The sequence below is a fragment of the Diospyros lotus genome, chromosome 3 (genome assembly GCF_014633365.1).
Source record: "Diospyros lotus cultivar Yz01 chromosome 3, ASM1463336v1, whole genome shotgun sequence".
Lineage (NCBI taxonomy): Eukaryota > Viridiplantae > Streptophyta > Magnoliopsida > Ericales > Ebenaceae > Diospyros > Diospyros lotus.
The window spans coordinates 188,209-212,328 of record NC_068340.1 but is presented as its reverse complement, the minus strand read 5'-3'; the positions used below and the strand labels follow the sequence as shown (position 1 = coordinate 212,328).

At 38.7% G+C, this 24,120-nt stretch overlaps 3 protein-coding genes across 4 annotated transcripts in view; 1 reads left to right on the top strand and 2 right to left on the bottom strand.

The window, feature by feature from the left end:
• The first annotated feature begins 5,472 nt into the window (after positions 1–5,472).
• Positions 5,473–6,462, top strand: LOC127798322 (uncharacterized). Its single transcript, XM_052331816.1, has 2 exons — positions 5,473–5,732; positions 6,030–6,462. Exons 1-2 carry the CDS (start codon positions 5,473–5,475, stop codon positions 6,460–6,462), a joined length of 693 nt encoding a protein of 230 aa, XP_052187776.1.
• Positions 6,463–11,366: 4,904 nt separating this feature from the next.
• On the bottom strand, positions 11,367–13,065 carry LOC127798318 (myb-related protein 2-like). The gene is made up of 5 exons (XM_052331811.1): positions 13,012–13,065; positions 12,654–12,711; positions 12,484–12,553; positions 12,305–12,374; positions 11,367–12,029 (listed from the first exon to the last, which is right to left on the bottom strand). Exons 1-5 carry the CDS (start codon positions 13,063–13,065, stop codon positions 11,499–11,501), a joined length of 783 nt encoding a protein of 260 aa, XP_052187771.1. The 3' UTR covers positions 11,367–11,498.
• Positions 13,066–15,368: 2,303 nt separating this feature from the next.
• Positions 15,369–24,120, bottom strand: part of LOC127797369 (pentatricopeptide repeat-containing protein At5g27110) — a 48,942-nt gene continuing 40,190 nt past the window's right edge. For both annotated transcript variants that reach the window (XM_052330213.1, XM_052330212.1), the window contains one exon: positions 15,369–17,629. In XM_052330213.1, the coding sequence (XP_052186173.1) occupies positions 15,516–17,629 (2,114 nt within the window). In that variant the 3' untranslated portion in view covers positions 15,369–15,515. The remainder of the gene's footprint in view (positions 17,630–24,120) is intronic.

The window sequence follows — 24,120 nt, the reverse complement described above, 5'->3', positions numbered from 1 at the left end:
TTGTTGATCAAGATAGTGACCATGCTCTTCCTCATCCCAACCTAAGCCCAAACCAAGCCAAGCCATCAGATTTCCCATTTCCAGTCAAATTCAAGGGTACTTTTTTTGTCTATCACAGGAAACAACAGTTCATGTCTTCACCTCAGCATGAAGCAACATCTTACTCCTAGCCAAGTATTGAAAAGGTTGACTCTCTTGACCCTATTCATTCCTTTTCTACTGATTTGGATATCCTTATTGCTATTAGAAAAGGAGTTAGGAGATGCACTCAGCATCCTCTAGCCAATTATCTTTCTTACCACAGATTGTCCCCAAGACATAAGAGCTTCCTGATTTCTCTTTACTCCACTATTATTTCTAAGTTAGTGGAAGAGGCCTTAAAAGATCAAAATTAAATGATGGCCATCCAAAAGGAGATGAGAGCATTAAAGAAAAACAATACATGGGATCTAGTTCCTAAGCCGAGAGAAATAGTTCCAGTGGATTGTAGATGGGTTTTCAACCTAAAGTACAATGTAGATGGTTCTTTGGAAAGATACAAGGCTCGATTAGGAACCAAGGGTTACACCCAAACCAGTAGCAAAGATGACCACGATAAGAATTCTATTGTCTTTGGCAACATGCTATGGGTGGAGATTACATCAGCTAGATGTGAAGAATGTAGTTCTTTATGGTGAGTTAGAGGAGGAAGTATTTATGGAGCAGCCACCGAGATTTCAGAAAGGAAAAGGTGGAGAGGTGTGTTGACTTAAAAAGGCATTTTATGGTCTCAAGAAATCACCAAGAGCCAGGTTTGACAAGTTCTCTAGAGCCATGAGACATATGGGGGGATCACACCTTTTTCTTTAAACACTAGGGGAATGGAAAGGTGACAACACTATTGGTGTATGTGGATGACATTATTGTGATAGGAGATGATGTGGAGGAGCAGTAAGATCTAAAGAGGAAGTTATCTCACAATTTCGAAATCAAGGATCTTGGGTCACTCAAATATTTTTTAGGAATAAAGGTGGTATACTCCGAAGAAGGTATATTCCTATCCCAATGCAAATACATATTGGATCTTTTGAAGGAGCTAGGGTTACTAGGAAGCAAAGGAGTAAACACTCCAGTAGAATTAAATGCAAAAGTAGGAGGAGACACAGAGAGCCCAATTGTGGACAAGGAAAGGTATCAGAGGTTGATAGGGAGGTTGATTTACTTATTTCACATTAGGCCAGGCATCGCCTATGCTATGAGTTTAATAAGTTAATTCATGCATTACCCTACCGAGGGTCAGATACAAGCTGTCAGAAGAATACTGTGCTATTTGAAGACAGCCCCGGGTAAAGGAATTCTATTTAAAACAGGAGGATAATTGGATATACAAGGATATACATATGCAAATTATGTTGGATTTTTATCTGATAGGAGATCTACTACAGGCTACTGCATATTCTTAGGGAGCAATTTGATTTCTTGGCGAAGTAAGAAGCAAAACATAGTGGCAAGGTCAAGTACAAAGGCAGAATTCAGAGCTATGGCACTTGGGTCATGTGAACTTCTATGGATGAGAATTGTGCTGGAAGATTTGAAGATAGCTATCAATGAACCAACCAGGTTATTTTGTGATAATCAATTGGTTATAAGCATTGTGCATAATCATGTACAACATGACAGAACTAAGCACATCGAGATCGATTGGCACTTTATAAAGGAAAAACTTGAGAAAGGTATAATACAAATTACCTATGTTCCTTCTGAGCAACAAGTGGTTGATCTCCTAACAAAAGGATTGGCAACTAGAAGATTTGAAAGCTTAGTATGCAAGTTGGGAATGATGGATATTCATTCACCAGCTTGAGGGGGAGTGTTGGCATAAAAAGAGGATGGAAATCAGTCTTCTAGAAGGAAAGGAGAAGAGGCAACAAATCTTTATTGCTATTCTTGTTTAGTTTCCTAAACCAGATTAGAATACTTTCCTAATCTTTCAATTTATAAAATTTCCTTAATTGTTGTAAGTGATGCAATTGATGTGGTTGCAAAATGATCAGTGATAATGCACGACTAAGAGATAAAAGTCGTCACTTTTATGAGTTATTGCCTAATATTGATGTCTTAGTAGGTAAGAATACGAAAATTTCAAGGACAAAATTTCTTTAAGGAGGGGAGAATGTAATACCAAATAACTTTGGGTTATTATTTTAAAGGAAAAATAGAAATTCGAGGAAATTCGGTATCAGAAAAGCCCAAAAAATTTACCGAATCAGTCGAAGGGAGTACCCTAAAGCCCAAATGTCTAAGAAAAAATGAACGCCTGTAACGAGCATCTCAAGGCATGATTTTTAGGACCGAAAGAAAAGAAATCAGGAACAATTTTTGGTACAGCAAAAATGCAGCCGCCATTTAAGCTGCAAAACCGAATTCTCGTAGGAGACTCCTGAAATGATATGGGAAGCTTCGGTTTGTCGATTAGAACAACCCTTCAAAGGTTTCAGGAAGAAACGAGTAGATTTAAAGCCAAAACGGAGAAACGGGCCTAAGTGTAATTTTTAGAAAATGCCTGAGGGAGGCCTAAACGTTATTATTTCTGAAAGTTTGGGGTGTGAATGTCAATCTTAGAGCCTTGGGGTCTTCATGGAAGCAAGGAAAATCTCAGGGGCTTGTGAGAAAGGCCGAAAGCGAAATTTCCAAAACTAGAGGGGCCTAAATGCAATTTTGCAAAAATGTGAAGCTTCCATGGCCGACAGCCTCAGCAACCTCCGACCAGGCGGTTCCAACTACAGGAAGTTCAAGGGGGACGGTCGGGCACGCGTAGGGAGCGAGTCTTGGCCGACAACAAGCGTGGGGGTGGCCGAAAAATAAAAAAAAAATCGACCGCGAATGGGTCGGCCATGGCCAAACCTGTAATCATGTTTTTTAGGGGCTTGGTCAATGCTTTTTGGTCATCCAAGGGCGGTTTGGGAGGTTTGAGACCTCGGTGAAGACGGCCATGGGTGTTTCGAGGCCCGATTTCTGCTAGAAATAGGCCTTCAATGGCCGACGGTTTGTGGAAATTAGAAGCAAAAATTCGAAGGGTTAGAGGCCGAATCGAGCATCCATGATAAAGGGCTTTTGATCTTTGAGGGTAGTAGGTCGTTTCTGGAAAGTTTGGAGAGCAAAGGAGCCGGATCGAGTGGGTTTCGAAGCTCGCCGAAGAAGCGATTTGGTCGAGTCGGCCGAGACTTCAAGCTTCCAGTTGGACCACTTCCGGCCATCTTTTCGAGCTATTTTAGAGTGCTTTGGGAAGTGAGGTGAAATAGTTGGTGCGAATTTTAAGGTTGGCATGCAAATCGAGGCAGTTTGTACATTTTTTGAGGTATCCCGATAACTGTGAAAGGTGAGTGGTTTTGTACCTATAACTCATATATGATATGATTTTCCTCGCTATGCATAATATTTTCACATTTTATGATCATCTTCGTTCATATACTATTGCATGGGAAAACGTGATATACGCACGACACGATATTTTTTTCATATTGAAACTTGTGTATGGGGTTGGGATGTTACCCTGAGAGTGTAGCCAAAATTCCCCTAGGGCAATTAATGGAACAACATTAGGCTTATCCCGTAAGAGGTTCGGGATTCTGCCTAGGGTTCCGTGCCGGGCTGGTAGGTCTGGGAAGTTATATTATGGGTATAGGTTTATAATTGTCCATGCATCATGCATCATTCATTCATACTTATCTAACCCTTACTTAGAAAATTTCATCTTCTAATATTGAATTATGTCCCTGGAATATTCCACGTTCCAGGCGAGCCACGCAGCTAGAAGGGCAAGGAAGTGATTGAGGCATGATCGTGGTGGAAATTTTGTGGATCCCATGTGGGACTAGGACTATCTACTTTATTCGGATGTATTGTTTGGATTTTAATATTGTTGGTAATGTTATGTTGGGCGAACAATATGTATGTACCCTCATATGTTGTGTTTTTGAGGTATTATATAGGTTCTGATCTTGCTTCCGTTATATTTAGGAGTGTTATTAAATAAAAGTTATGTTGAGGATTTATTGTCGGTTTATGTTTAAAAAAAAAAAATCCTAGCATATATTAATACCCTGGAAGACGGGGTGTTACAGTTGGTACTAGAGACAAAGTTCTATTTGGAGAATCAGGATAGATCTTTAAGGATCTATGAACTCGATGTTTAGAAAACTTAGATTAAGAAATCCTTCTCTATAGATTAAGAGATTGATGATCGAAGTTTAAAGGTTACGAACTTAAGTATGTTGTACTGAAATGCGCATGTCTAGGAAAGTTCTAGCTAAGACAAAATTTGGTACTTAAGTGTGTCCATTGTGACCCACCTCTCTTACTTGGGAACTTACTTGGTGCACTATTCATGTACAAAACACTGAATGGCTACTGTTCCCGATGAATAGTAGAAAATCTAACTGATTTTTAATTGGCAGCATGGAAAACGATTATCTCGAGCAGTTTTGGGTGACCCACTGGATCAGCCGATGGGCAGATAACGAGCTAATTGTGGTGGATGTCTTCAGTCGCCTAGACCTCCTCGAAGGAATTCTAAGAGATGTGCCGTCGAGCAGTTTCATGCGACCAAGCCTAATGACTGCCCAAGTCAATTTTCTGGTCAATCATATGGAGGGAATATGGAGAGACCTAGCCGAAGGACTTTACCTCCAAGGCAACTATGCATCCTTGTACTTCTACTGCCAGTAGTTTTGCGACCATGCCCTCAACATGTACGAAGGAGATGAACTGGAGGAAGAAGAAATGTCCAACCCCGATGAAAATTGGGAAGACATGGTGGCAGCCGATGCCAATATGATGGGCGTCGGTTACCTCAACTCGGACGATGAAGAAGGAGTAATGGTGCACGACGATCTCGAAGGACCCGAGGTTGAATCTGAGGATGACATGATAAGCGATGATGTTTGGGTCTGGAAGTTTGCCAGCCCATAGAAAAGAATCGTGGACGATCTTATGTTCTCGCTTACTAGTATTTTGGGATGTATGCCTTATGTTTCTCGTAATCGATGTTATATAAAATGTTATAAAATGAAATTTCCTTTTTCTCGTGCAATGAGATTTCGTCTTGTCTTTCAGATGGTAACCACAAGACAGCAAAGGAATATAACTCCTGTCAGCCCCAATCGAGGTATAGAGGATATAAGAAGTAGTGGAAATCGCCACTACAGTAGTAGCATCCGAACGGGGGAGACGGAGACGGAATCATCAATTCCTGAAGGACACTTGGATCGCCTCGAGAGGGTTATAGAGAATCTTTTGGCATACACAACCAAAGAAGACCCGGTCAGGCACACTAAAAACGTGCTGGATCAATACCGACGACAGCGACCGCCAACGTTTAAAGGGAAGCCCCATGATGACCCTAGCTTGGCTAAGTACTGGTTAGAGCAGACAGAGAAGTTGCTTTGACATCTCTAATACAACGATGAGAAAAAATTAAACTGTGCCACTTTTATGTTAGAGGAAGAAGCTGGGAAATGGTGGCAAACTGCAAAGCGAGCGTTGCAAAGGTCCCACTCGAGACAAGGGTCTGAAACTGAAGAGACCCCAGTATCAGTATGGGAGGCATTCAAGAAGGCCTTCAATGATAAATACTTCCCCCTTACTTGGAGGCAAGAGAAGAGCTGGGAGTTTGCGAACTTGAAGCAAACCGGAGAAATGACGGTAGCTCAATATGACACCAAATTCAATCAGCTCATTAAGTACGTGCCGATGTATGATACTGATGAGTGGTAGAAGGCACAAAAGTTTATGTCAGGACTTCTAGTGGATCTGCTGCAAGCCTTGAGCACATGGTCGATCGAATCATATGAGGAAGCCTTAAGTAAAGCTTTAACGACGGAGAGGAACCTTCTGCAAGTGAAGCAGATTAGGTCTGGAGAAACAAAAGGGGACCCGAAGCAGAAAATGGGAAATAAAAATCCCTAGAGCGACAAGCAATGCTTCAAGTGCAAAAAGAACCATCCAAGGAGGAAATGCTTAGCAGGAACGCCTATTTGTTATTCCTGCAGAAAGCAAGGGCACATAAGTAGGGATTGTCGCAAGAGAAAGGAAACACCTCCAGTTAAAGACCTGTCGAAGATAGTGTGTTTCCAGTGCAATCAACCAGGGCACTATTCAAGTAACTGCCCGAAGAGGCCAAGACTAGGACAAGTAGATGGGCCAACTGAAAAAATAGGAGAGGCTCGTGGGACTCGTCAGGTATGTGTCTACAACCTCACCAAGGAAGATGTGGGGACAGATCCGACAGTCATGCAAGGTACGCTTTTCATATCGGATACCCTTGTTCATGCACTGATAGACCCTGGGTCAACGCATTCATTTATGTCGTATGCTTTGGCTACAAGTTTGGAGGTAGAGGCTAGACCTATGGAATCTCTGATAATAATTTCGACTCCCATGGGTAAAAGTACGAGGTCCTCAAAAGTGATAGAAGAATGCTAAATTAGTTTAAGTGATGCTCAATTTCAAGTCGATCTAATTTTGCTAGACGTGTATGACTTCGACGTAATCTTAGGAATGGATTTCTTGTCTAGATACGACGCTAAAATAGATTGTCGAAAGAAGATAATGACCATAAACAAACCCGAAGGGGAATGGCTTAAATTTCGAGGGCAGGGTGACCCTAGGAATGGGAAAATGATTTCGGCGATGAAGGCAGAAAAATTGATAAGCCAGGGCGCTCATGGATGTATAGCCTATGCTCGTTTGGAAGAAAAAAAAGTACCAAAACTCGAAGAGGTGCGGATAGTACGAGAGTATGAAGATGTGTTTCCAGAAGATCTACCAGGACTATCGCCGCCTCGAGAGATCGAGTTTTCAGTCGAGCTAGTACCAGGAACCAAATCGATATCTATTCCTCCATATCGAATGGCCCCGGCAGAAATGAGGGAATTAAGGAGTCAGCTTCAGGAGCTGACCGATAAGGGATTCATTAGGTCGAGCACATCGCCGTGGGGCGCGCCAGTGCTATTTTTAAAGAAAAATGATGGAAGCTTGAGGATGTGTATTGACTACTGTCAGCTGAATAAAGCCACGATAAAAAATAAGTATCCACTCCCGAGAATCAATGAGTTGTTCGATCAATTGCAAGGGGTAAAGATATTTTCAAAGATCGACTTGAGGTTTGGATACTACCAATTAAGTATTAAGCCCGAAGATATTCCGAAAACAGCCTTTCGGTTGAGGTATGACCATTTCGAGTATTTCGTGATGCCATTTAGATTAACGAATGCTTTAGCAGCATTTATGGATCTCATGAATAGGGTGTTCAGACCCTATCTAGATCAGTTCGTGATCGTGTTTATAGATGATATATTGATATATTCCTCAAATAAGAGTAATCATGAAGAACACTTAAGGGTGGTGCTAGGAACACTCAAGAAGCACCAGTTGTACGCCAAGTTCTCGAAGTGTGAGTTCTGGCTACCCCAAGTCGCGTTTCTTGGACACGTAATCTCTGCCGAGGGAATCTCAGTAGATCCGGAAAAAATTGAGGTTGTTCAGGGATGGAAGCAGCCAACGAATGTGACAGAGGTGCAAAGCTTTTTAGGATTAGCAGGCTACTATCGAAGATTCATGAAGGGATTTTCAAAAATAGCCTCGTCAATGACGAAACTCATTCGAAAAGATGGTAAGTTCGAATGGACGGCCAAGTGTGATGAAAGTTTTCAAGAGCTCAAAAATAAATTAACCTCGGCACCTGTTTTAGCAATGCCAGATGGGACGGGGGATTCGTTGTGTATATAGATGCCTCTAAGATAGGGCTAGGTTGCGTGTTAATGCAACACGACCAAGTGATCGCATATGGGTCGCGACAGTTGAAGAGGCACGAAGAAAACTACCCGACACATGATCTGGAATTGGCGGCCGTGATATATGCTCTGAAGCTATGGAGACATTACCTGTATGGTGAAACCTTTGAGGTGTTCACAGACCACAAGAGCTTGAAGTACGTGTTCTCGCGAAAGGAGCTGAACCTTAGGCAGCGACGGTAGATGGAATTTCTGAAGGACTATGACTGCACCATACGATATCACCCAGGGAATGCCAATGTGGTGGCTGACGCACTGAGTAGGAATGTACCTATCTCTATGGCCGGAATGATGGCCTGTGAGTGGCAAATGTTGGAGGCTTTTAGCCATCTAACGGTGAGTGTAGTGCTGAAGGAATTGTCCATCCTTATCGCTGGCATGGTAGTTCAACTGGATTTGGTGAACGAAATACGGAAGGCATATGTGGATGATAAACGAATACATCTATGGGTGGACGAGCATGGCCAGCCTAAGAGACCTGATTTTGAAATGCATGATGGCATACTGAGGTTTCGGGGAAGGATTTACGTGCCAAATTTGAAAGATTTGAGACAAAGAGTTCTTAATGAAGCCCAGAGAACTCGTTATACAGTACACCCGAGAGCCATAAAAATATATAGAGATGTCCGAGAGGTCTATTGGTGGCCGGGAATGAAAACAAGTGTGGCAAAAAAAGCGGCGCAATGCGATACGTGCAAAAGAATGAAGATAGAGCACCAGAGACCAGCAGGGTTCATGAAGCCACTGGACATCCCGGAGTGGAAGTGGGAGCACGTCACAATGGATTTCTTGACGGGGTTTCCTAGGAGTCAGAAAGGCAATGATGCAATTTGGGTCATCGTCATTAGGCTAACGAAGTCAGCACACTTCTTGCCTACACGGATGGATAAACTAGTACGAAAATTTACGGAGCAGTATGTTGGAGAGATAATTAGACTTCATGGCACGCCTGTGAGTATAGTCTCCGATCAAGATCCAAGGTTTACCTCAAGATTTTGGGGAAGCTTGCAAGAGTGCATGGGGACGAAATTGAATCTTAGTATGACTTATCACCCGCAGACCGATGGACAGTCTGAAAGGACCATTCAAACATTAGAAGATATGCTAAGGTCGTGTGCTTTGGATTTTGAGGGTAACTGGGAAGAGCATTTGCCCTTAGTAGAATTTGCTTATAACAACAGTTACCATAGCAGTATTGGAATGGCACCTTATGAGGCTCTATATGGAAGAAAATGTCGATCACCTATCTGTTGGACTAAGGTAGGAGAAAAACAAATATTGGGACCCAAGCTGGTTCGGCAAACTACAGAAAAGATTCGAAAGATCCAAGAAAGAATCTGAACTGCATAAAGTCGTCAAAAGTCTTATGCGGACAAAAGGATGCGAGATTTGGAATTCGAGGTAGGAGATTATGTATATCTAAAGGTATCGCCTCAGCGTTTGACAACGCGAGGAAAGGACAAAAGGTAAGCTAAGACCTCAATTTATTGGACCTTATCCAATAAAAGAACGAGTTGGACCGTTGGCATATCGTCTAGAACTTCCTGTTAGCCTATCCAACATCCATGATGTCTTTCATGTGTCTCAGCTTCAGAGGCATATACAGAATCCAACCCAAGAAATTCGAGTGGAAGTAATCGAGTTAAGAGACGATCTAACTTACCCAGAGTCGCCCGAGCGAATCCTAGATCGGCGCAACCAAGCCCTGAGGAATAAAGTCATCCCGCTGATAAAGATTCAGTGGAAAAATCACACTAAAGTCATCCCGTTTTTTCGTTTTTTCGAGGTATATGGCCGACAGTAAAGAGCTACAACGGGATATTATGTTCAAAAAAACCCAATATACCCGATAGGCCTTAGTTGTGTAAGTGATGCAATTGATGTGGTTGCAAAATGATCAATGATAATGTACGACTAAGAGATAAAAGTCGTCATTTTTATGAGTTATTGCCTAATATTGATGTCTTAGTAGGTAAGAATACGAAAATTTCGAGGACAAAATTTCTTTAAGGAGGGGATAATGTAATACCCAAGAACTTTGGGTTACTATTTTAAAGGAAAAATAGAAATTCGGTATCAGAAAAGCCTAAAAAATTTACCGAATCAGCCGAAGGGAGTACCCTAAAGCCCAAATGTCTAAGAAAAAATGAACGCCTGTAACGAGCATCTCGAGGCATGATTTTTAGGACGGAAAAAAATGAAATCAAGAACGATTTTCGGTACAGCAAAAATGCAGTCGCCATTTAAGCTGCAAAATCAAATTCTCGTAGGAGACTCCCGAAATGATAACGTAAGTTATGGGAAGCTTCGATTTGTCAATTAGAATAACCCTTCAGAGGTTTCAGGAAGAAATGAGTAGATTTAAAGCCAAAACGAAAAAACGGGCCTAAGTACAATTTTCAAAAAATACCCGAGGAAGGCCTAAACGTTATTATTTCTAAAAGTTTGGGGTGTGAATGTCAATCTTAGAGCCTTGGGGTCTTCGTGGAAGCAAGGAAAGTCTCAGGGGCTTGTGAGAAAGGCCGAAAGCGAAATTTCCAAAATTGGAGGGGCCTAAATGCAATTTTGCAAAAATGTGAAGCTTCCTAAAATGCAATTTTGCAAAAAAGTTCTTAAGAAGTTTGGAATGTTGAATTGTAAATCTATTAGCACTCCTTTGGTAATAAATGAAAAATTACTTAAAGAATATGGAGCTAAAAAAATTGATGAGGGAATCTATAAGAGTATGATAGATTGTTTGTTGTATTTAACGGCAACAAGGCCAGATATTATGTTTGCAGCAAGCTTATTATCTAGATTCATGTCAACACCAAGTGAGGTGCATTTAAGAGCTACAAAAAGCTGTTGAGGTATGTGAAAGCAACTGAAGATCATGGAGTTTGGTTCAGAAAAGCTTTGGAATTAAAACTGATTGGCTACACTGATAGTAACTGGCAGGCTCAAATGAATATATGAAGAGCACATCTAGTTTCGTATTCCTAATTGGTTCGGGTGTGTTCAGTTGGAGCTCGAGAAAGCAAGATACTGTGGCGCAATCTACAGCCGAAACTGAGTATATTGCAGATGCAGCAGCAATAAATCAAGCTATTTGGTTAAGAAAGTTATTGGCTGACTTGAAGCAAGAACAGAAGAACTCTATCGAGATTTATTGTGATAACAAGTCAGGAGTTGCAATTGCTAAGAATTCAGTCTTTCATGAAAAAATCAAGCATATAAAAATCAATTATCATTTCATAAGAGAAGCAGAAAAGGAGAAAGAAGTTGATCTAATTTATCGACCAAGGCACTACCAAGGATCAGATTTGAACAGCTAAGATCAATGCTTAGAGTTAGCAATAAACTTGCCAACGAGGAGTGATGGTGCTGTGATGAGCTTGCTGTCACTGAAAAAAAAAATCTTTTTGATTAAACTAGATGTATCTAGATATTTTTGACAAATTGTGAAGCTTAATCTAAACTTATTTTTTTGTAAAATGAGTGAATGAGTTTAATTTAAGCTGCATGTCTGCATAGAGGAATTGGTAGAGTTGGTAATGTGTTTAAAAATCTTGGATGTAATCTCTATAAGTATGGTTTTGAATCAAAAGAAATCAGCTCTTCCAACCTTTGTGTTCTGTTTTTGCTCTACGTCAAAACCAACATTATCACAGCATACATGCATCTATATCATGTCATAATAGTCTGCCTAACAGAGTCCATTTCTATAGAGAGCATGGATCTTTCTGTGTTTATGTTCACTGAGGAAACAAGTTTTTTGTTTTCCTTGATCAGGTCTTCAGTGCACCATCTATGTTCAGTCTGCCGTAGTCTAGGCTCCTTGTCAGCCTCCTTTTTCTCAAAAGTTGCACAGGCATTAAAAGCTATTAATCCCATTCCACTATTGTGCATATCTTGTTCTCTTGGCGATTGCAAGCCTTCACAGGAGGTCAAGCAACTGTCCATCGAACAATCTGTAGGCTGAGATGTCAGGTTTGGCTGTGGGCATAAACTTGACAATTCTTTCGATTTCACCCCTGAAAATTTTGAATTCAAGCATTGTGTGGATACTTTTGACACCAACTCGGAAAGCTGAACCTTGGCAACCTCCAGTCCTACAGCTCCAGGGTTCTGTCTTCCGAGAGTCTCCTGGGCTTTCTCCAAAACTGCCTGTAGATATTTCCCTTGAGCTTCTATTCGGAGCTGCAAGTGTCGCTGTACCTGTTTTACATCAGATAAGATTTTATTTAAATATTACTGCAAAAACCTTTTACCAAGTTTTTTTCTGAATGACAAATATTGCCATGCATGCAATCATCATAAGATCAAGTTTATATCTTTTGTTCCCTGTTCGATCAGCTAAGACCTGTAATTCAACAAACGGCAACTAGTATATATGTCTAGATGTGTAGCTTCTGAGTTCTTGTCAGTACGTACGTAAGAGTAATAAGGCCCCTCAATAATTTAATACATGAAAAATTGTCCGTGTTATGTACCTCAAGCTGCTCATGTAGTCTTCTTTGCACTTCGATTTGCATTTGCATTGCTTCACTTATATGTAAGCTTCTGATCATAGATATAAATGTTGGTAAAATATCAGTGGAAGCAATTGTTAGGAAATAAAAGAATTGATAAATAAATCGGAAATAAGGTGAAATGGGTTTTGGAGTCCTACTTATTTGCTTGGGGTCCAAAGCTTGGACTCACTGTGTGAGTTCCATTATTTGTCTCTGACATCTTCTCCCCTGCCATTGCAATCAATCTTAAATCTGGTATGCTCTTCCTATTCCGTTGCCAAAACAGTTGCAAAATAATTTATACTCCTCATCATTATTGAATACGTACCATTTTTGTTGGTCCCACCGTTCACGTGTCCATGTAGATTCTTACCGAGCCTGTATTTCTATCGAAAAGTAAAGATGTGCTCTTAATCTCAGTGCTTGTAGATTAACAACAAAAAGATAAAAAAGTATTAAGAGGAAAAAAAAAAGAAGACATTTTTTGGTTAGACATTTTCTCTGCCTCTTAAAGACATGTACAGTATTAATTGTGGTTTGTTTAAAAGGGTAGAACTACCAACTATAGTGTTAAAAAATAATCCAGTACTGCAACTAGGAATTAAATGTAATGCAAACGCACCAAACAAAGAGAGAACAGACAGTTGAGAAAATAGCCAAGGGTGGCCTGAAATATTTTTAGTTACCTGAAGATGCCTCTTTAAGTGATATAATGTAAGTCCTGGAATTCCTCCCTGCATGTACATCCATTTTGAAGCAATGTTATACATAATTATATGAGGAAGAAAACAAGAAGTGGGGATCATGTAAATAATGACACATGACTGTCCAGTGCGGCTTTCTAAGGCCTGAAATTCATATGGGACAAAAAGACATTATATATTGTGATGTAACCACACCGTGTTTACTGGTTGGGTTGCTTGCTACAGAAAAAAGGATAGGTTGATTGGCAATAGATGCCAAGCAAATCCAACATATCTTCAATTAGTTCAATGCACCAAGAAAAAGTAAAAACCTAACCTGGAAAGTGATTAATTACATAATCTTTGGAGAAAGACTAGCTTGAGTTTTAGCATGGTGAGCAGCGAAGGATTCAATTAGTTGGTTGACGAGATGAGTTGCCTCATTCTTCACACAAGAAAACAAATTATGCAATTAGAATTTAGAAATTATCATTCACCAAAATATTTGTAGAACGTCAAGCATAAACACTTTGATAAATAATTTCTTTCCACTTAACATGAGGGTAAGCTTTTATTATGCACACATGATCTTTCACCACAACAATTTTTACATTTGAATTTGATCACAATTAAGGGTACATGAAAATTATGGTAAGCTTCTATGCATATGTGATGGTTCACTGCAACCATGTTCGCGTTTAAATTTGCCCACAATCAAGGGTACAAAATGTGACATGAAAAGTATTGCTATTCCTAGTTCCCTTAGAAGGCAAAATACAAATAGCGATCTTTACCCAGGCACTGCGTGCTGTGTGTGTGTGTGTGTGTGTGTGTGTGTGAGAGAGAGAGAGAGAGAGAGAGAGAGAGAGAAACCTGAGGGCAATGGCCAACATTAGGGAGGACAATAAAATCTTCTACACAATCAAATTTGCCAGAAGTTCTGCCAAGCTCGATGGGCTCCCATGGATCCTTGTCACCCCATGCAATCAAAACAAAATCGCAAGTGCCAGTTCTTCCTCACTCGACCCAGATTAGACAATCACAGTGAACACGCCCCGACCATTATGCTCATAATTCTCCCCGTCATAACGGTCATATTTCTGGCTTTCCCCAGGTAACTTGGAGAAGAGAACAAAGGTCTTCTCTTACTCCTTATTCTTGCGTTTGGGCATCTGCTAAGCACTTTTTTTTTTTTTTTTAATTTTTGGACTTTGCAGTGACAAGTTTTTGAGAAATGGGAATTATTAAATGTTAATTTGTGATACTAGGATTTAGGCTTTCTTTAGATTTTAAAATTTTAATTTCTAGTGAAGGTAATGGTTGCAGTTTTCCTGCTGCCCACAGGGATCCTTGTTCATAAATTCCATGCCCATGCTTAACATTCTTTATACTTCTTTGCTTATGTAGCCCCCTTCCTTGATACCATAAACATTACTGCCTAATAACATTGATCATACATCCTCAGTATCATATAAGAATACCTGAGAAAGAATACTCCTGATTGACTCTGGTTTGGCAACAGATTTATAAAAAAAGAAACTTCCCTTACAAGGCTTTCCCTACCAAAGATAGGAGCTTTGCCCCATCCCTGTTCGCAAGAGAAGAATGATAAAAATATACACCAGTCTCCTCTTTACCATTTGCACATGCCTAACCTAGGACAGTTCTACTATCACACCAACACTTGTCAAATAAATAAAGCAAGATCCCTATGTCCCTTAAATTTTGGTTCCCATACTCTTGCCACGAGTTTTAAATGAATTTAGCCCACAAAAAAGGGTACAGATGCAACAACAAACATATTACAGATACTACTTAAAGAAATGTTAATCAGAATTCGTGTTTTTTTTTTTTTATTCTTTTTGCTCGGTAGAATTCAATTTTGCTTGTTCAACCATTTTCAAAGTATGAGACAAGAACGCATAAAAGACACAGTCTACATGCTTCCATCTAGCCGTCTAGAAAGATAACTTAAAATACATTTTGATAAAAATACCAATCAAAACTTTCTATGCTATGTTTTGATCTTCGATCTGTGGAAGGAAATGTAGAAGCAAGGGGGGGACAAATAAATTTTCACGACAGAAGTTAAACACCCCCCCCCCCCCCCCCTCCGCGCGCCCGCGCACATTCCCCAGCTACCACGTCCAGTTTTGATGTTGGACACCTAAAAGATCAAGTCTTTGGGGTAATGAGACAGATACAAGGTTAAAGTAAGTTAAACTGAGATCAAGGGTAATATTGTCTTTCTATTTTTTGGCTAAACAAAACTTAATATAATTTAAAAAAAAAAAAAACTAAAAGCTTGATGGCTTAATCAAGATTACCATCATCTTAAGCAAAGGTAAAGTGCATATAAATAAAATAAAAAGTATATAAACTTTTATAACCATAAAAAATATAAACTATTAAAAAACCAATCCTTAAAAAAACTAAATGAGGATGAGAATATGAACTTGTAAATTGGTATAAAATATAAAAGGATATCTAGTTTTGGACAGTGTATGCTATTCATTATCTCTAATAAGACTCCAGTCCAGTTCATCCTTTTCCATGTGAACAGACAAACTCACTAGGCAATCATAGACCAGTTCAGATTCTGGATGTGTTTTATCCTTAACAAAGAAGGGTAGAATCCGCTTGCCAACCTCAATCCAACTGCATCCTGGGTTCTTCTTCAATCCAAGCTTCTTCATCCTTAGTCTCACTCTACGTGCCTCTTCCCATCTCTTGACAGAAGCATACATGTTTGCTAATACAATGTAAGTTGATGGGTCATCAGGATCCTTCTCCAAAAGAGATTTCGCAACTTCCTCCCCCAATTGTAATTCCCCATGTAACTGACATGCCGAAAACATTGTACTCAACAAGTCAATATTGTCAGAAATGCTACTGCTTCTTTGAAGAATTCCATAAGCTTCACGCAACCTTCCAGCACGCCCAAGAAGATCGATCAAACAGGAGTAGTCCTCAACTGTGGGTTTGATACCATAGTCCCTGATCATTAAATTGAAGTAGTAATATCCTTCATCCACTAAACCAGCATGGCTGCAAGCAGATATTAGTGCAAGGAAGGTAACTCGGTCAGGTTTTATGTTGGACTGTTGCATTTTACAGAAAAGCTGCAAAGCTTCAGAAGCTCGGCCATGAGTCCCGTAAGCCGTGATCATTGAAGTCCATGACACGAGGTCTCTCTCGGGTAACTGGTCGAAAATACGAGATGCTTCATTGACTGCACCACATTTAGCATACATGTCCAGAAGAGCTCCCATGACTATTTCATTGGATTCAAGCTTGCTTGCAGTGATAGATTTGTGAATCTCCTTTCCCTGTTCCAAGGCAGCAAGTTGCGAACAAGCTGTTAGAATAGCAATAAATGTAATGGCATCTGGTTTTGCCCCAGCCTCTGTCATGTCAGTGAAGATGCGAAGAGCGTCGAAGTAAGAGCCTGTTGAAACATAGCCTGAAATCATGGCATTCCAAGCTACAACGTTCCTCCTTGGCATCTTCTTGAAGACATTTTTAGCATCAGCAGTGCTTCTGCATTTGAAATACAGATCAAGAAGTGAGTTGTTAACAAAGATATCCTCCTCTATACAGTTTCTTACTATATATCCATGAATAAATTTTCCAATTTGGAGATTAGCTGATCTAGAACAAGCCATGAGTAAACTGCTTAATGTGGTTGATGTTGGCCTAACCCCCTCTTCTTTCATCCTTCGAAACAGTTCAATGCATGCGTTACTGTCACCAATCAAACTGTGACCCAAAATAATGGAATTCCAAGCAGCCACACTCTTATTTGGAATTTGATCAAAGACCTCCACAGCCATCTCTAAGCAACCACATTTTCCATACATGTTGATTAGGGCTGCACTGACAAAACCATCTAACACAAACCCATTTTTCATCAAGTCCTTATGAATTTGTTTCCCCTTCTCCAAATCCAAAAGCCTTGCACATGAAGAGATGGCAGTTGTCAGTGTCACTGAATCAGGCTGAAAACCAACACCTTTCATTTTCTCAAACAACTCAAGTGCTTTCTTACATTGCCCAGTTTGATAGTAACAGGATATTACAGTATTCCAACAAGCCACATCTCTTTCCGGCATTTCATTAAATAATTGCAATGCAGGGCCAAACATATCACACTTGGCATACATGCCCACTACAGAGCTACTGACCACAACATCTGTCAAAATTCCACTTTTGAGCACAACAGCGTGAAGCACTTGACCACAATCACCCCTACCCAATCCAGCACAACTCTTCAGAACACTTGGGTATGTATAACTATTCGCTTTTATATGAGGGAAGTGTAACAATCTCTGAAAGAGCTCAAGAGACTCAGCGAACATGAAGTTCTTGGTGTAAGCAGCCAGGAGACCATTCCACAAAGACATGTCTAAAGGGTTCTCAATGGATTGGAAAACTAGCTTTGCATATTTGAACAATTGACAAGAGAAGTAGAGATCCACGAGGTTTTTGCACAGGGAAATATTGTTTTGAAGGCCTAAAGTGATTACCTTCTGGTGAATTAGTTTTCCGTGTTTCAATGACCTGGATTTGATGCAGGCTCTTAATACAGACAATAGCTCTACAGGTCCATGCAAAATTATGTCTGCAACATAAAATAAATCAAAAAAGAAGGGAGGGAAACGAGTTAGATTCAAATTCATATTTCCAAGCAAGATTCACTAATAACATATAGATTGGATGCATATAGGGGAGTTAGATTCATATAATTTTGAATGCAATGATGGATACAATCCACAAAGGATTGCTTAACTCCCTCACCAAGACTTCTGGTACATTTTTATTGGCTCAAAATGGTAAGTGTCTCATTTTTGAATTCTCTAGATCTTCCAACATCTTTCATTTCCAATCATGGGTTATAGACTCTGGTTCTACCCATCATATGACTCACTACTCAAAATATATTTGACAACTATATGCCTGTCCCTGGAAACTAGGGGTGTGTAAATGATCGATTCAGTTAACGAATTGACTAAAGTTCAAAAATTGAAAAAATCGAACTGGGCTAAAAAACCGAACTGAGCCGACTGACTTAACCAAAAAACCGAACAAACTGAAAACCGAAAAAATTGAACAAAAATTAAAATAAAAAAAAAACGAACCGACCAAATAAACCCAACAAACACTAAAGAAACCAAACCAACTGAAGACCAAACAAGCTGAAAAACTAAACAACTGATAAAACAGACAAAACCGAAGAAACCAACACAACCAAAAACCACAAAAATAACCGAAAAACCGAATGGAAAAACCAAATGGTTAGTTTAGTTAGTTCGATTATTCCAACCAAAATAACTGAACCAAAACTGAATACTTGAACTTTTGCGAAAAATTCCAAACCAAACCGATGCAAGAAAAAAATCGAACCGAACTGAACCAATAAGTTTGGTCGATTCAATTCCATTAGTTCGAGTAGACCGAACATTAGCTCTCCCCTACTGGAAACCAAAAGATCTTCGTGGCTAATGGATCAACTATTACAATTGCTGCTCATGGCAACATTAAAACTACCCCTCCTTTCTTTACCTAATGTCCTACCTGTTCCTAAATTGTCAACCAATCTTCTCTCCATCTCCAAAATCACCAAGGACCTAAATTGTACAATCAAATTCTTTGATACTCATTGTGTTTTTCAAGATCAGACCATGGGAAAGACAATTGGATATACCAAGGAAAGGAACGGGTTGTACTATCTTGAAGGGACTAGAGGTGACTTAGATGGACAGAACCAGTTGCCACCATGCTCACCTGACAGTACCTCCATCTCTCCAAAAAGGTCCAAAATTTGGCTTCATCATTTGAGACTTGGTCATCCTTCGTTTCAACTTCTTAAAACTATGTTCCCGTCACTTTTTCAAAACATTTCAATTAATAGTTCACATTGTGATGTATGAGAGTTTGCAAAGCATCACTGTATATCTCTCCCTTTAAGTTCAATAAGATTATCTAAACCCTTCTCTTTAATTCACTCTAATCTTTGCAGTCCATCCAAAACTCCTAATATCAATGGTACTAGGTGGTTTGTTTCGTTTATTAACGATTGTACCCATACCACTTGGTTGTATCTTATGAAAAAAATTCTGATGTGACTAAAAATTTTTTATATTCCATAGTATGATCAAAACTCAGGAAAATATTAGGAGGATTTGATAATGGGAAAGAATTTTTCAACCACTTTCTACTATCCTTCTATCAAAAACAAGGAATGGTTCATGAATTCTCGTGTGCTAACACTCCCAACAAAATGGAGTTGCTGAACACAAAAAGACATCTCTTAGAGTTTACTAGGGCGTTACTTTTTCAATTAAATGTTCATAAACCTCTTTGGGGAGAAGCAATTTTAACCGCGGCCTATTTGATAAATAGGCTTCCTTCTCATGTTATTAGCAATCAAAGCTCTCTAGGTATGTTGTCCCGATTTTATCCTAATATTTAGTCCAAGTTGTTTATCTCCAACAAAAATTATTTGGTTATACTTCGTATGTTCATGCTCATAAACAACATTGCACTAAGTTAGATCCTCGAGCCCTAAAGTGTGTCGTCATTGGTTATTCTGGTCATCAGAAAGGGTACAAATGCTACCATCCCCCTAATTGAAAAATCTTTGTCACTGTGGATATCACTTTTTCTTAAACTAACCCCTTCTACTCTGATCAGTTCTCTCATTTTTAGGGGGAGACTTCAAGGGAAAATGTGAATGTGGATTTTAATTTATCCTGATGAGTTTCTACTAGTCAAGCACCGCCAGTACAACAACCTGCACTCACACAGCCTACACACACACCCGAATTGCATAATACGAAATAACTCTTAGAATCCTATTCATTCAAACCAAAACCACCCCAACTAGACCTGAAATCACAACTTGTCCCTCAAGAACAGCAGCAGACAATTGAATCAAGCATCCAAGGAATTGAAAGTTTATTCAAGGCATTTACAAGCCAATCCGAACCAAAGATAGATCCATGACTCTGAACCAAATCCAGGTACTGAAATAACTTCTCCCTCATCTATTAGTGAGCGATCTGACCTTGATCTTCCTATTGCAGTTAAGAAAAGGAACCAAAAAATGCAATCAACATCCCACATCTGATTTTGTGTCCCTAAACCAATTGTCCCCTCAACATAAAAGTTTTCTTACCACTATAGATTCTATTGATATATCAAAAACAGTTTAGGAAGCTTTATGAAATAATAAATGGGCACAAGCCATGAAAGAGGAGATGAATGCATTAGAAAAAAATCAGACTTGGGAGATTGTGTCTCGGCCTATAGACAAGAAACCAGTGGAATGTAGACGGGTCTACACTTTGAAGTATTGAGCTGATTGTTCTCTTGAAAGGTACAAAGCAAGGTTGGTTGCAAAGGGGTATACTCAAACATATGGAATTGATTATCTTAAAACCTTTGCATTAGTAGCCAAAGATGAATACTGTGACGGTCCTATTGTCTTCAGCAACACACTTTGATTGGAATTTACAACAATTTGATGTGAAGAATGTTTTATCTTCACAAGGACTTGGAAGAAGAAGTGTTTACGGAGATTCCACCTAGCTTTGATGGAAGAATCAAACCAAAGTAAGGTGTGCCAGCTAAAGAAAGTGGGTTGAAGCAATCACCTAGAGCATGGTTTGGGAGATTCACAAAAGTTATGATGCAAGAGGGATATAAACAAAGTCAAGGGGATCATATGTTGTTTATTAAACATACCAAGGGAGGTAAGGTAACTATCCCACTTGTTTATGTTGATAATATAATTGTTATAGGGAATGATGAAACTAAAAAATGGAGCCTTATAGACTACTTAGCTTATGAATTTGAGATTAAGGAGTTGGGAAAATTGAAATATTTCCTTGGTATTGAGGTTGCTTACTCCAAACAAAGAATTTATTTTTCTCAAAGGAAATATGTTCTAAATTTACTCAAGGAGACTAGAAAGCTTGGTAGCAAATCAACAAATGACCCTATTGAATTAGGCAAAGAAGAAACAGACAATGTAGTGGATAAAGGGAGCTACCAAAGAATTGTTGAGAAACTAATTTATCTATCAAACACAAGGTTCGATATAACTTATGCTGTTAGTGTATTGAGTCAATTTATGCATGATCTTAAGAAAGAGCATCTACAAGCAGTTTAGAAAGTACTTCAGTATCTCAAAGCTACACCAGGGAGAGGGTTGTCATTCCAAAAAGGTGGTGAGCTTACCCTGGAAGTTTATACAAATGCAGACTATGCAATATCACTTGTTGATAAAAGGTCTACTATAAGTTATTACATGTTCTTAGGAGGTAATCTTGAGACACGGAGGAGCAAGAAGCAATCCATGGTTGCTAGGTCGAAGGTTGAAACCGAATTCAGTGCTATGGCTCATGGGATTTGTAAATTGTTGTGGCTGAAAATAATTCTAGCTGACATGAGGATTAAAAAAATTAGGCCTGTGAAATTGTATTGTGATAACAATTCAGTTATCAACATTGCACACAATCCTGTCCAATATGATCAAACTAACAACAGAGAGATTAACAGACACTTTATAAAGGAGAAGCTTGAAAATTGGCTCCATTAGCACTCCATATGTGCCATCATGTTAACAATTAGTAGATGTTCTCACTAAAGAACTTGTTGTACCATTCCAAGAAATAACAAGCAAGCTATGCATAGAAGATATCTACTCACCAACTTAAGGGGGAGTGTTGAAGATTGTTAGAGATTTCTTAGGATTTATTCCTAAATATCTCCTTTCCTACATATCACCTTTCCTAAACATGTCGAAGTTGATTTTGTAGAAAACCATGTGCAGAAATATAGGAACAGTTAAGCAAAATGATAGAGACAGTTCAATTGATTCATTATACAATTATTTGTTTTCCTAAGTTAGATAGTTATTTTTGTGTTTAACTATCTCTATATGAGCAGTTACCATTTGTAATATATATAGGTGTCTAATCTAAATAATAGATAAAGAAGTTTTACCGTCCAAACTTTTTCATGGTATCAAAACATTTTTTATTAGAAAATTCCTCTATCACCCCAGTGGAATCCTTCATCACAGCAGTCTCAACTTTTTCCTCTCAAGTTCCCGTTGTTCTTAGTTCTAATGGACATTCGGTTATGATGTTCATAAGCAGCATAGGAAAAGATGACTATCTTAATAGTGAAGCCCCTAAACCGAATCCAACAAATTCAAAATACAAGACATGGAAGACAACACAATATGGTAATGTCATGGCTTGTCAATTCCATGACTAATAAAGTCGGAGAAAATCTCATCCTCCATGAGACGGCACAAGAAATCTGAGATACCACAAAGGAGACGTATTCCGACTCTAAAAACACAGCAAAAACGTTGTAAAGTAGACCTCTCGGTTACCTAATATTTTAGTCATCTAACTAGATATTAACAACAACTCAACATGTTCAAAGTGACATAAATAGACAGGCACTTCATAAAAAGAAAAATTGAAGGTAGATTTCCTACATACCAATGATCTACCAAAAACTACCTACTGAAGACTCAATTTGAAGATGTGAAAATCCAAGCTGCGCTTACTTCATATTTACAGGCCAGGTTGAGCGTGTAGAAAACCATGTGCAAAAATATAGGAACAGTTAAGCAAAATAATAGGGACAATTTAATTGATTCATTATACAATTATTTGTTTTTCTAAGTTAGATAGCTTTTCCTGTGTCTTAACTGTCTCCATTAGGGCAGTTACCATTTCTAATATATGTGTGTGTGTGTGTGTCCAATCCGAATAATAGATCAAAGAGTTTTACCGTCGAAACTTCTTTAAATTTTCTTTCTTATTTTAGGAAATAAGAGATTTCTTGTTTTTCTTTCTTTCCTTTGTCTTTCTTTCCCTTTTGTATATTGTCTTTCTTTCCTCTTCTTTTTTTTTTTTTTTTTGTATATCTCATCCAATATATATTGTAAAGCATATACTCAACTCAATATAGAAGAATCATTTATTTCTTCAAACATGATATTAAGCCTGTATTCCACTATGTAGGATTAGTTACATGAATTCTATTTCATCAATCATTTCTATCTATAATTTTGGCAAGGAGTCGCCACTCCTTGCCAAAATTGTAATATGTAGAAAAATGAAACAAGTTGAGAAAACTGTAGATACTAGCTTAATTGATTCTTGAGTAGTATAAGATATTTATACACTACAACTAGATTATCTCTTATATTCTAGGAACATATTTGAATATGTTTTGACGATAAAATACAATAACAATAATTAAAAAACTGCTGAAATATTTTGAATTATTCTGCTACCTTAACCCTTTATTCTTGGAGTTTTCCAATCTCCAAATCACCTTATCACTTTATCCCTTGGTCTCCTATTTTTCAGGCCATAAAATTAAGAGAACAATCCAGCTATTACTCAAGTCCTCCTTTGAGTAAACTATTATTTTATTTCCACAATATATTTGTGATATTTCCAACATAATATGTCCAACAAAGTGCCTTTTGCTAAATAATGAAATTGAATGTTAGAGGCTGATCAAAACAATTTCATGTTTTCCAATTCCACGTAAGAGCAAGAAGAACTCAAGAATGATATATTTCTTAGTTCACTAATGAATGACTAATTATAAGTGCTACCACCCTTGTTAGATTTTTTCAACCAAAAATCCGTACACCCTTCCCAGCCAAAGTATAAGGAAAAGAAGCTTGTCTAAGCTGGCCCTTTCTCATTTGGAAACAACTGTACTAGACCTAGAATTCACAATCAGTCACATGAGGAAAAGGGCTCCAAGAGTTTCAAATATTGAAGAGCAAAGGAATCTTTTGACCACCTCCTCTTCTTAGCTAATGCAGCATGGCAACAGGACTTTTTTGCCTGTTTGGCACATAATGGGTTTACGTTAGGTACATTTGTTCCTTTGATTAGATTCTATTAAGTATAGAGATCGGATCCAAATAAAGATTAAAGATTATCTCCTAGCGTGCACATGGCAAATTTGAAGGAGTGTAGTGCTAAGAAGTTTGGGGATAGTATTTTCTATACTGAAACAATTTTTTGCATACATGGCACATCTAAAAGAGTGTAATGCGAAGAAGCT

Excerpts from the sequence above, each read along its gene's own strand:
- LOC127798322 (XM_052331816.1), top strand. The coding sequence starts at position 5,473 with ATGTTAGAGGAAGAAGCTGGGAAATGGTGGCAAACTGCAAAGCGAGCG. Across the intron at positions 5,733-6,029 it reads CTCATTAAGTACGTGCCGAT|AAAGCAAGGGCACATAAGTA; the intron begins GTATGATACTGA and ends TTATTCCTGCAG.
- LOC127798318 (XM_052331811.1), bottom strand. The coding sequence starts at position 13,065 with ATGCAGGGAGGAATTCCAGGACTTACATTATATCACTTAAAGAGGCAT. Across the intron at positions 12,712-13,011 it reads ACTTAAAGAGGCATCTTCAG|AAATACAGGCTCGGTAAGAA; the intron begins GTAACTAAAAAT and ends ACTTTTCGATAG. Across the intron at positions 12,554-12,653 it reads CGGTGGGACCAACAAAAATG|GGGAGAAGATGTCAGAGACA; the intron begins GTACGTATTCAA and ends TTGCAATGGCAG.